We start from the raw sequence: 13,966 nt of genomic DNA on the forward strand, positions 1-13,966 counted from the left end.
AACCCTCACACCACTATCAATAAACAACAACCCCCTCACATCACTATCAATAAACAACAAACCCCTCACACTCCACAATCAATAAACAACAACCCCCTCACATCACTATCAATAAACAACAAACTCTCACATTACTATCAATAAACAACAAACTCTCACATCACTATCAATAAACAACAAACCCTCACTCCACTATCAATAAACAACAAACCCTCACACCACTATCAATAAACAACAAAACCCTCACACCACTATCAATAAACAACAAACCCTCACATCACTATCAATAAACAACAACCCCCTCACACACCACTATCAATAAACAACAAACCCTCACTTCACTATCAATAAACAACAACCCCTCACTTCACTATCAATAAACAACAAACCCTCACACACCACTATCAATAAACAACAAACCCTCACTTCACTATCAATAAACAACAACCCCTCACACACCACTATCAATAAACAACAACCCCTCACACACCACTATCAATAAAAAACAAACCCTCACTCCACTATCAATAAACAACAAACACTCACTCCACTATCAATAAACAACAAACTCTCACATCACTATCAATAAACAACAAACACTCACTCCACTATCAATAAACAACAAACCCTCACACCACTATCAATAAACAACAAACACTCACTCCACTATCAATAAACAACAAACTCTCACATCACTATCAATAAACAACAACCCCTCACTTCACTATCAATAAACAACAAACCCTCACACACCACTATCAATAAACAACAACCCCTCACTTCACTATCAATAAACAACAACCCCTCACTCCACTATCAATAAACAACAAACTCTCACATCACTATCAATAAACAACAAACACTCACTCCACTATCAATAAACAACAAACACTCACTCCACTATCAATAAACAACAAACTCTCACATCACTATCAATAAACAACAAACACTCACTCCACTATCAATAAACAACAACCCCTCACTTCACTATCAATAAACAACAAACCCTCACACACCACTATCAATAAACAACAAACCCTCACTTCACTATCAATAAACAACAACCCCTCACACACCACTATCAATAAACAACAACCCCTCACACACCACTATCAATAAACAACAACCCCTCACACACCACTATCAATAAACAACAAACCCTCACTCCACTATCAATAAACAACAAACACTCACTCCACTATCAATAAACAACAAACTCTCACATCACTATCAATAAACAACAAACCCTCACTTCACTATCAATAAACAACAACCCCTCACACACCACTATCAATAAACAACAACCCCTCACACACCACTATCAATAAACAACAAACCCTCACTCCACTATCAATAAACAACAAACACTCACTCCACTATCAATAAACAACAAACTCTCACATCACTATCAATAAACAACAAACACTCACTCCACTATCAATAAACAACAAACTCTCACATCACTATCAATAAACAACAAACCCTCACTTCACTATCAATAAACAACAAACTCTCACACTCCACTCTCAATAAACAAGAAACCCTCACACCACTATCAATAAACAACAAAACCCTCACACCACTATCAATAAACAACAAACACTCACTCCACTATCAATAAACAACAAACTCTCACATCACTATCAATAAACAACAAACCCTCACTTCACTATCAATAAACAACAAACTCTCACACTCCACTCTCAATAAACAAGAAACCCTCACACCACTATCAATAAACAACAAAACCCTCACACCACTATCAATAAACAACAAACCCTCACATCACTATCAATAAACAACAACCCCCTCACATCACTATCAATAAATAACAAACCCTCACACTCCACTATCAATAAATAACAACCTCTCACTCCACTATCAATAAACAACAAACCCTCACATCACTATCAATAAACAACAACCCCCTCACTCCACTATCAATAAACAACAAACCCTCACATCACTCTCAATAAACAACAAACTCTCACATCACTATCAATAAACAACAAACCCTCACTCCACTATCAATAAACAACAACCCCCTCACTCCACTATCAATAAACAACAAACCCTCACACCACTATCAATAAACAACAACCCCCTCACTCCACTATCAATAAACAACAAACCCTCACACCACTATCAATAAACAACAAACCCTCACTTCACTATCAATAAACAACAAACTCTCACTCCACTATCAATAAACAACAACCCCCTCACTCCACTATCAATAAACAACAAACTCTCACATCACTATCAATAAACAACAACCCCCTCACTTCACTATCAATAAACAACAAACCCTCACTCCACTATCAATAAACAACAAACCCTCACTCCACTATCAATAAACAACAACCCCCTCACTCCACTATCAATAAACAACAAACCCTCACATCACTATCAATAAACAACAACCCCTTCACATCACTATCAATAAACAACAAACCCTCACACTCCACTCTCAATAAACAACAAACCCTCACACCACTATCAATAAACAACAACCCCCTCACTCCACTATCAATAAACAACAAACCCTAACTCCACTATCAATAAACAACAACCCCCTCACTCCACTATCAATAAACAACAAACCCTCACATCACTATCAATAAACAACAACCCCCTCACATCACTATCAATAAACAACAAACCCTCACACTCCACTCTCAATAAACAACAAACCCACACACCACTATCAATAAACAACAACCCCTCACTTACTATCAATAAACAACAAACTCTCACATCACTATCAATAAACAACAAACCCTCACATCACTATCAATAAACAACAACCCCTCACACCACTATCAATAAACAACAAACCCTCACACTCCACTCTCAATAAACAACAAACCCTCACACCACTATCAATAAACAACAACCCCCTCACTCCACTATCAATAAACAACAAACCCTCACTCCACTATCAATAAACAACAACCCCCTCACTTCACTATCAATAAACAACAAACCCTCACATCACTATCAATAAACAACAACCCCCTCACTCCACTATCAATAAACAACAAACCCTCACACTCCACTCTCAATAAACAACAAACCCACACACCACTATCAATAAACAACAACCCCTCATTTACTATCAATAAACAACAAACTCTCACATCACTATCAATAAACAACAAACCCTCACTTCACTATCAATAAACAACAAACCCTCACTCCACTATCAATAAACAACAAACCCTCACTCCACTATCAATAAACAACAAACTCTCACATCACTATCAATAAACAACAACCCCTCACTTCACTATCAATAAACAACAAACCCTCACTTCACTATCAATAAACAACAAACCCTCACATCACTATCAATAAACAACAACCCCTCACAACACTATCAATAAACAACAACCCCTCACTTCACTATCAATAAACAACAACCCCTCACTTCACTATCAATAAACAACAACCCCCTCACACCACTATCAATAAACAACAAACCCTCACTTCACTATCAATAAACAACAACCCCCTCACTTCACTATCAATAAACAACAACCCCTCACAGCACTATCAATAAACAACAAACCCTCACTTCACTCCAGATAAACAACATACTACTCACTCTTAGAAATATTCTTTTGGATTAAAGTGATTACCCATACCACATTAAGAATTACATGTAACATTGTTCATATATGATGAATGTTATCACATGTTCAACAAACTTTATATGATAAAATGAGCCATTCCTAACAAATATAACCCTTATCTTATCCAACAACCTTTTCAAACATAAGTGATAAAATGTGACATCAATCGAAGATTCAGGGGAAGATTCAGGGGCATCTAGTTTTTGGCCTGTCCGTCTGTCTGTTTGTGGAAAAAAACTTTAACCTTGGTCATATCTTTTACAACATAAGAGGTACAGCTTTCCTATTTGACATGTGCATTCCTTGTGGCAAAACATTTCCATTTGTACCAAAATCTTTGACCTGTTGACCTTTACATTGACCTTTAACCTACTTTTAGGAAATTCTTATGTAAGTTATGTCTAGAGATTGAAGATGTACAAGTTTATGAGTGTTTCTGTGGGGGTAACTTTTTGATAATACGAGTCTCTTGTGACCAGTTTCAGTGGCCAATGTAATTTGTAGTGGAGAGATAGATGTACAAGTTTATGAGTGTTTCTGTGGGGGTAACTTTTTGATAATACGAGTCTCTTGTGACCAGTTTCAGTGGCCAATGTAATTTGTAGTGGAGAGATAGATGTACAAGTTTATGAGTGTTTCTGTGGGGGTAACTTTTTGATAATACGAGTCTCTTGTGACCAGTTTCAGTGGCCAATGTAATTTGTAGTGGAGAGATAGATGTACAAGTTTATGAGTGTTTCTGTGGGGGTAACTTTTTGATAATACGAGTCTCTTGTGACCAGTTTCAGTGGCCAATGTAATTTGTAGTGGAGAGATAGATGTACAAGTTTATGAGTGTTTCTGTGGGGGTAACTTTTTGATAATACGAGTCTCTTGTGACCAGTTTCAGTGGCCAATGTAATTTGTAGTGGAGAGATAGATGTACAAGTTTATGAGTGTTTCTGTGGGGGTAACTTTTTGATAATACGAGTCTCTTGTGACCAGTTTCAGTGGCCAATGTAATTTGTAGTGGAGAGATAGATGTACAAGTTTATGAGTGTTTCTGTGGGGGTAACTTCTTAATAACACGAGTCTCTTGTGACCTGTTTCAGTGGCCAGTGTGGATTGCACTGTGTATACCAATCAGACTGCCTGCTGTGAGGACACAGCATGTGCCTGGATTAATTGTACAGTAGGCACAGAAATCCATGAAAGTGAGTACAGCTGAAAGAAAACTGTCTCTTGTTGTTACCAGATAAGTTTATAACCATTAATATGATGTAACTCTGGAATAATCTTACTTGAATACTGTAAGTCGCTTTAAAGGGGCACGGTTTAAGGTGAAAATTTTCAAAATTTAGTTTTCCATTTTTAATGTTTAGAAAGCTTAACTACGGTATTTCTAATGGTTATCAAAAATGCTCAACCAATGAAAATTGATGTTGCATATGAACTTATAAAACTACATTAATTTGTGATTGGTGGCTAACGTTTTTATATGTCTTAGACCTGAACTGTATCAAGGTCATTTGGACAACATCCTCAAGGTCACAAGGAATAAGAGTCAATCCTTCCTTTTGTGAGAGAGAAACATCAGATTAATTTAGACTTGACCCTCACACCAAAGCTGCTAATGATCACGATTGTGTCTTTAATTTAACACAAGGTCATTAAGATAAAGGTCAAGGTCAGTGGTAGCAAAGGTGTAAATTTATCATTGCTTGTAACAGAACATGGAGATATTGACAGAAAATACTATTGACACTGCCTATGCTTGTTAAATGGGGTGGGGGTGATGACAAATCTTTGTAAGAAAGGTTGGGTTTTTTTGGTAAGGGATCTTCATATTTTATGCCTCTATATTCAGAGATTTGGGGTATATAGTTTTTAGCTCACCTGAACCGAAGGAGCTTTTCTGATCACATTTTGTCCGTCGTCCGTCCGTCTGTCTGTCCGTCTGTAAACTTTTCATATTTTCGACTTCTTCTCCAGAACCACTGGGCCAATTTCAACCAAACTTGGCCAAAAGCATCCTTGGGTGAAGGGCTTTCAAGTTTGTTCAAATGAAGGGCCATGTCCCTTTCAAAGGGGAGATAATCACAAAAATGCAAAAATAGCGTGGGATCATTTAAAAATCTTCTTCTCAAGAACCACTGGGCCAGAAGAGCTGAAATTTACCTGAAAGCTTCCTGACATGTTGCAGATTCAAGTTTGTTCAAATCATGGCCCCCGGGGGTAGGATGGGGCCACAAGGGGGTATCAAAGTTTTACATACAAATATATAGGGAAAAACTTTAAAAATCTTCTTCTCAAGAACCACTAAGCCAGAAAAGCTGAGATTTACATGAAAGCTTCCTGACATAATGCAGATTCAAGTTTGTTCAAATCATGGGCCCCGGGGGTTGGATGGGGCCACAGTAGGGGATCAAAGGTTTACATACAAATATATAGGAAAAATCTTTAAAAATCTTCTTCTCAAGAACCACTGAGCCAGAAAAGCTTATTTTTACATGAAAACTTTCTGACATAGTGCAGATTCAAGTTTGTTCAAATCATGGCCCCTGGGGGTAGGATGGGGCCACAAGGGGGGATCAAAGTTTTACATACAAATATATAGGGAAAAACTTTAAAAATCTTCTTCTCAAGAACCACTAAGCCAGAAAAGCTGAGATTTACATGAAAGCTTCCTGACATAATGCAGATTCAAGTTTCTTCAAATCATGGGCCTCGGGGGTTGGATGGGGCCACAAGGGGGGATCAAAGTTTTACATACAAATATATAGGAAAAATCTTCTCAAGGGCAACTGAGCCAGAAAAGCTGATTTTTACATGAAAACTTTCTGACACAGTGCAGATTCAAGTTTGTTCAAATCATCAAAGCAGGCCGCAGAGTGATATCCAAGTTGGAGGTTGTAGGCTCCTTCTGCTACCTCGGAGACATGCTTTCCGCAGCTGGTGGCTGTGACCTTGCAGCCACTACGCGTGTGAAGACCGCTTGGAAGAAATTCAGGGAGCTGCTACCAGTCCTGACATCACGCCACCTGTCGTATAAGACCCGTGGTGGAGTGTATAACACCTGTGTACGGAGCGCTATGCTCCATGCCAGTGAGACCTGGGCACTGACCAAGCCAAATCTTTATCGCCTACTACGCAATGACAGGGCCATGATAAGACAGATCTGTAGCATCAAGCCTGAAGATATGGCCACTGTAAGTTCAACTGAATTGCTGAGGTGGCTTGGCATCGACGACCTCGACCTCATCTTAAGGGAAAGGAAACTCTGCTGGTATGGCCACGTTGTCAGATCCAGCAGTGCAGTCAAGTGCACTCTAAATATACAAGTTCCTGGGAGACGTAGAGTTGGTCGGCCAATGCTTTCTTGGAGAGAGCTGACGGAGAAAGATCGTAGAGAATGGAAGCTCTCTACTGCCAACCCTCAAGACCGGAAAGAATGGAGATCTGAAGTGAGATCTGCCATGCGTGCAGCCAGCCAGATACCTGGAAGGGGGCCCACTAGTGTGGACACTACCAGTGATACTGCACGGAAATAAAAAGGAACTGACAACAACATGGCCTTCGGGGGTAGGATGGGGCCTCAAGGGGGATCAAAGTTTTACATACAAATATATAGTTAAATCTTCTTCTCAATAACCACTGAGTCAGAAAAGCTGATATTTACAAGAAAACTTTCTGACATAGTGCAGATTCAAGTTTGTTCAAATCATGGCCCCCGGGGGGTAGGATGGGACCACAAGTGGGGGGGGGGGGGGGTGTTTACATTCAAATATAGGGAAAATCTTTAAAAATCTTCTTCTCAAGAACCATTGGGCCAAAGAAGTTGACATTTACATGAAAGCTCTCTGACGTAGTGTAGATTCAAGTTTGCAAAAATTGTGGCCTCCAGGGGTAGTTGGGGCCATAATAGGGACTAAGGTGTTACATGCAAATATATATGGAAAGTCTTCAGATATGGGCCAAGGTGACTCAGGTGAGCAATGTGGCCCATGGGCCTCTTGTTGGACTGTCCATCTGACTTTAACCCTGACCATAACTTTAGAAAAAAAATGGAGTTAGAGCTTTCATATTTCACATGTGTTTTCCTTGTGACAAGACCTTTTTTTTTTACTTTGTGACCTTAATTTTGGAGTTTGACCTACTTTTGAAAAAACTTTAACCTCAGTAATAAATTTTGAAAGGTTTGTGATAGGGCTTTCATATTTCATATACATGTGCATTCTTTGACGAAACCTTTCTTTAGATGGCAATAGCTCAGTTGTAGAGCGTTCACTTTATAACAGGGAGGCTCAGTTGTAGAGCGTTCACTTTATAACAGGGAGGCTCAGTTGTAGAGCGTTCACTTTATAACAGGGAGGCTCAGTTGTAGAGCGTTCACTTTATAACAGGGATGCTCAGTTGTAGAGCGTTCACTTTATAACAGGGATGCTCAGTTGTAGAGCGTTCACTTTATAACAGGGAGGCTCAGTTGTAGAGCGTTCACTTTATAACAGGGAGGCTCAGTTGTAGAGCGTTCACTTTATAACAGGGAGGCTCAGTTGTAGAGCGTTCACTTTATAACAGGGATGCTCAGTTGTAGAGCGTTCACTTTATAACAGGGATGCTCAGTTGTAGAGCGTTCACTTTATAACAGGGAGGCTGTGAGTTCGAGTCCTGCTCACGCCATGGCCACACCAAAACTAAGACACAAACATAGGTAATGATTGCTCCTTTGCCAAATGCTTAACATGACCTTAAAAATGGAGGTCCCATGTTGCGGCAGGCATTGGCACGATAAAGAACCCTCACTGCTACAGCCATAAGCGCTAAACATACTATTAGGTCTAAATTTGTGGTACTTCGCCTATAACTGGTCACGTCTCAATATGGATGAAAGGTTTTCTACAGGAGGTTAAACAAACAAAACAATCAACCAACTCTTAAATGGCAAAAGTTTGGATCTCATGTCTGACTTTGGGTTTGACACACTTCTAAAAAACTTTGACCTTTGTCATAACCTTTGAACAGTTAGTGCTAGGGCTTTCTTATTTCACAAGTGCATTCCTTGTGACAAGATCTTTTTTTTCAACATTTTTAGCCTTTACCTTGAAATGTGACCCACTTTTGAAAAACTTTAACCTTGGCCATTATCAATCTTGCTGCCATAGACATCATCTTGGTTTTTTTTTCCAGGTTGTCACAACCTCAACAATAGTACTGACAAAAAACATGCAGCCGAAGATTGTAAAATCGCCATCACTGAAATTGGCAAGAAGGATATCTGTAAGTTTTGTTCATTAAATGACACACAATGTATGCTAACTGATTAGTATTAAGATAATGTTCAATTTATCAACATGATATTCTGTGGACACAGTTTTACTAAAGGTCGTCATTCTGGACATGTTTGACTTCGCGACTTTTGGGTGTCCCCATATGTTGCGTTTTATGAAGGAAGAATGATATAACTGCCTATTGTATTCCTGGACTGTCTTAGATATGCATACTGACTTGCAAACTGCTGTTTATTAGTTGATAATTTATTGCTTAATTTCTCGAAATATAGTTGTGGTAATGTATATATGAAACCATCATTGAAAATATTAGATATTGTACAGAATAGTATGATATGCATTGAAAGGAACTCGTATAATTTTTCTATATACATATACATGTACATAATGCAAATTAAAGTTGAAAACTATACTTTTGTCAAAACGCAATTCATTTGTGACCGGTAACAAGGGGGGGGGGGGGGGGGGGGGGGTTGCCCTATAATGATCAGCCTCTGTGTCTCGTCTGTACTCGCAAATTCTTTGGTAATTCTTGGAGCTATTGAATTGAAAATTTATAATGAACATTGGCTTACAACAGATGAAGGTTGAGTTTTGGCTTTCTTGATTGACCTATGGATTTTTAGAGATTTGACAGGTTTTTGGACTTTTTTGTCTATCCTTGCAGCTCTTGAATTAAAAATGTATATTTGATTCCTAATACATGTATATCAGTGGGTTGCAGATAAAGTTTTAATTTGGGATTTATTAACCAGTTTTTCACATTTTCATCTTCTTCCCTAGCTGCAGAACTGTAGCTCTCTGAAAAAATATTTTGACATAACAGAGAGCTACAGAGCCACCCCTTATAAAAACCTTCGATTTACGGCGCACAAAAAGCTGCGCACGGTTGAGACCTTATATTGTTGTATTCTTAGTTACTGTCTCATAAATTTAATATCAAAAAATTCTTAACATATTTTCCTACTATACTTGTGTCTAAACATACCTTCAAATATTCATTAAAGCCCCTAACGACCTGAAAATTCCCAGCTTCAAATGATTTCGTTTGTTGACGTAGCCATGCTAGGTAGCCGGGTCAATTCGTACCCTGTTGTTGTTGGTATATATTCATAAAATTCGTTATATGTTATGTATTCGCTCTTCATTTATTATCAATACGAATAAATTATAGAAATTAAAAAAATAAAGTTTTTCTAAAGGTAAAATAAGCTCTTGATTCATGAAAATGCTACTAAAGTCCTGAACACTCGTGTGGCAGGGATGGAGACCGTACCAGAATAATAAAAGCCGCATTGCCGTGAGTTTAGCTATTTGAATAATTATTATTTAAAGGCACTGGGATGATATATTATTTAAAATATTTAGCTAAAATATTTGTGGGGATATTAGTTCACATCTAGACGTTATTGTGCAAGTATGGAAATTAACCAGGATTCGAATTGACTGGCTACCTAACATGGCTACGTCAACAAACGAAATCATTTGAAGCTGGGAGATTTCAGGTCGTGTGGGACTTTAATGAATATTTGAAGGTATGTTTAGACACAAGTATAGTAGGAAAATATGTTAAGAATTTTTTGATATTATATTTATGAGACAGCAACTCAAGAATACAACGATATAAGGTCTCAACCGTGCGCAGCTTTTTGTGCGCCATAAATCGAAGGTTTTTATAAGGGGTAGCTCTCTGTCATGTCAAAATATTTTTTCAGAGAGCTACAGTTCTGCAGCTACTTCTTCCCCAGACCCACTTGGTTAATTTCAACCAAACTTGGCACAAAGCATCATTGGGTGAAGGGAATTCAAGTTTGTTCAAATGAAGAGCCATGCCCCTTCAAAGGGGAGATCATCACAAAAATAGGCTGGGGTCATTTAAAAATCTTCTCAAGAACCACTGAGCTAGAAGAGCTGAGATTTACATGAAAGCTTCATGACATGTGCAGATTCAACTTTGTTAAAATCATGACCCCTAGGTGGGATGGTTTACATGCAAATATATATAGAAAACCTTTAGAGATCTTCTTCTCAAGAACCACTAGACAAAGAAAGTAGAAATTTACATAAAAGCTTTCTGACATAGTGCAGATTTAAGTTTCTTAAAATCATGACCCCTAGGGGTAGGATGGGGACATAATAGGGGATCAAAGTTTTACATACAAATATATAGGGAAAATCTTCTTCTCAAGAACCACTGGGCCAGGAAAGTACAAATTTAGATGAAAGCTTCCTGACATAGTGCAGATTTAAATTTGTTAAAAACATGCCTAGATGATGTGAGTACAATGTGTGTGTGTGGTGTCTAGATGATGTGAATACAATGTGTGTGTGTGGTCTCTATATAGAGTACAATGTGTGTGTGTGTGGTCTCTATATAATGTGAGTACAATGTGTGTGGTCTCTAAATAATGTGAGTACTATTTGTGTAAGGTCTCCTGAATGGAAATTCACCCTGTATCTTAACAGCTTGTGTTTGATCACTGTTTAGATTCTATGAGGCCTTCACATAATGTTTAGATTCTATGAGACCTTCACGTAATGTTTAGCTCTTGTACACTGCAATATAGTTCATAAAGGCTTATCAGCTTAAATTAATATTTTTTTTATATTCCAGGTAAAAATCCTGTTACCTGTAAGTATAGAAGTTTTGTTTTCACACAAATTGCTCAAGTAACTGAAACTATGTTACTGTGATTATAGTAAATGTAACAACAGTAGATTAACTATTGCTGTATCTATGGTGATCGTATCTAGGGTGATAGTAACTACAGTAACACATATAATTATACCCCCCGCAACAAGTTGGGGGGGGGGGGGGTATACTGGAATCGGGTTGTCCGTCTGTCTGTCCGTCCGTCTGTAGACGCAATGGTTTCCGGGCTCTAAAGCATTATCCTTTCCACCTACCGTCACTATATCATATATATGGAGTACCCATGGGATGAAGATGTTCCCTATCGATTTTGGGGTCAAAGGTCAAGCGCACTGGACATCGAAGTAGCAATATCGTTTCCGGGCTCTAAAGCGTTATCCTTTCCACCTACAGTCACCATATCATACATATGGACTACCCATGGGATGAAGATGTTCCCTATCGATTTTTGGGTCAAAAGGTAAAAGGTCAAGCACACTAGACATCGAAGTAGCAATATGGTTTCCGGGCTCTAAAGCGTTATCCTTTCCACCTACAGTCACCATATCATACATATGGACTACCCATGGGATGAAGATGTTCCCTATCGATTTTGGGGTCAAAAGGTCAAAGGTCACGTGCACTGGACATCGAAGTAGCAATATGGTTCGGTTTGTCATGCCATTTGTTTTTTACACTCAGAAAAGAGGTAGTTTATACCTATTACCAACACCCTTTGGGAGATTTGGGTAAGCGGGGGGTATTCTTAGTGAGCATTGCTCACAGTACCTCTTGTTAATTTCAGTAAAAAGTATTATTATAAAACCAATCAATTAAGATAGGTTCCATTATCAACCTTCTTAAATCAGAAATGAAAGCACATCAATCTTTTTGCATGGAAAATGTCCTCACAGTTAGAACCAGTAAATAACCCTCACTGTTAGTAAATAACCCTCACTGTTGGAGTCAGTAAATAACCCTCACTGTTAGACAGTAAATAACCCTCACTGTTAGAGACAGTAAATAACCCTCACTGTTAGACAGTAAATAACCCTCACTGTTAGACAGTAAATAACCCTCACTGTTAGAGACAGTAAATAACCCTCACTGTTAGAGACAGTAAATAACCCTCACTGTTAGAGACAGTAAATAACCCTCACTGTTAGACAGTAAATAACCCTCACTGTTAGAGACAGTAAATAACCCTCACTGTTAGACAGTAAATAACCCTCACTGTTAGACAGTAAATAAACCTCACTGTTAGACAGTAAATAACCCTCACTGTTAGAGACAGTAAATAACCCTCACTGTTAGACAGTAAATAACCCTCACTGTTGACAGTAAATAACCCTCACTGTTAGACACAGTAAATAACCCTCACTGTTGGAGACAGTAAATAACCCTCACTGTTAGACAGTAAATAACCCTCACTGTTAGACAGTAAATAACCCTCACTGTTAGAGACAGTAAATAACCCTCACTGTTAGACAGTAAATAACCCTCACTAATTTTACATGATTTAGTAAATCAATGTCCCGGTGGTGCAGAAAATTTATTCTATTTCTAGCAACCACAGTAGTACCGACTTCTACTTCCTCCAAGTCCACTAGCTGTAAGTACTATGTCTCGACAAACTAGTGTTAGTATTGTTAGTAAGCTATAAGTACCGTGTGTCAATAAACTAGTGTTAGTATTGTTATTAAGCTATAAGTACCGTGTGTCAATAAACTAGTGTTAGTATTGCTAGTAAGCTGTAAGTACCATGTGTCAATAAACTAGTGTTAGTATATTACTAGTAAGCTGTAAGTACAGTGTGTCAATAAACTAGTGTTAGTAATACTAGTAAGTTGTAAGTACCATGTCTCAATAAACTAGTGTTAGTATTGCTAGTAAGCTTGTAGTATTTAGTGGTGTACTAGTGTTAGTATTACTAGTAAGCTTGTAGTATTTAGTGGTGTACTAGTGTTAGTATTGCTAGTAAGCTTGTAGTATCTACTGGTGTACTAGTGTTAGTATTACTAGTAAGCTTGTACTATCTACTGGTGTACTAGTGATAGTATTACTAGTAAGCTTGTAGTATCTAGTGGTGTACTAGTGTTAGTATTGCTAGTAAGCTTGTAGTATTTAGTGGTGTATTAGTGTTAGTATTGCTAGTAAGCTTGTAGTATCTAGCGGTGTACTAGTGTTAGTATTGCTAGTAAGCTTGTAGTATTTAGTGGTGTATTAGTGTTAGTATTACTAGTAAGCTTGTAGTATCTAGTGGTGTACTAGTGTTAGTATTACTAGTAAGCTTGTAGTATCTAGTGATGTACTAGTGTTAGTATTGCTAGTAAGCTTGTAGTATCTAGTGATGTACTAGTGTTAGTATTACTAGTAAGCTTGTAGTATCTAGTGATGTACTAGTGTTAGTATTACTAGTAAGCTTGTAGTAT

At 38.0% G+C, this 13,966-nt stretch overlaps 1 protein-coding gene across 3 annotated transcripts in view; it reads left to right on the forward strand.

Annotated features, from left to right (window-relative positions):
- Positions 1 to 13,966, forward strand: part of LOC125674512 (sialomucin core protein 24-like) — a 49,185-nt gene that overhangs the window by 25,669 nt on the left and 9,550 nt on the right. The window contains exons 6-9 of one of the 3 annotated variants that reach the window (XM_056159341.1): positions 4,727 to 4,828; positions 8,802 to 8,891; positions 11,517 to 11,534; positions 13,102 to 13,146. In XM_056159341.1, coding sequence (XP_056015316.1) covers positions 4,727 to 4,828; positions 8,802 to 8,891; positions 11,517 to 11,534; positions 13,102 to 13,146 — 255 coding nt within the window. Of the gene's footprint in view, positions 1 to 4,726; positions 4,829 to 8,801; positions 8,901 to 11,516; positions 11,535 to 13,101; positions 13,147 to 13,966 lie in introns of all 3 variants that reach the window. The other 2 variants (XM_056159342.1, XM_056159343.1) reach the window with 2 other exon arrangements.

This window comes from Ostrea edulis, chromosome 3, assembly GCF_947568905.1.
Source record: "Ostrea edulis chromosome 3, xbOstEdul1.1, whole genome shotgun sequence".
Taxonomy (NCBI): domain Eukaryota; kingdom Metazoa; phylum Mollusca; class Bivalvia; order Ostreida; family Ostreidae; genus Ostrea; species Ostrea edulis.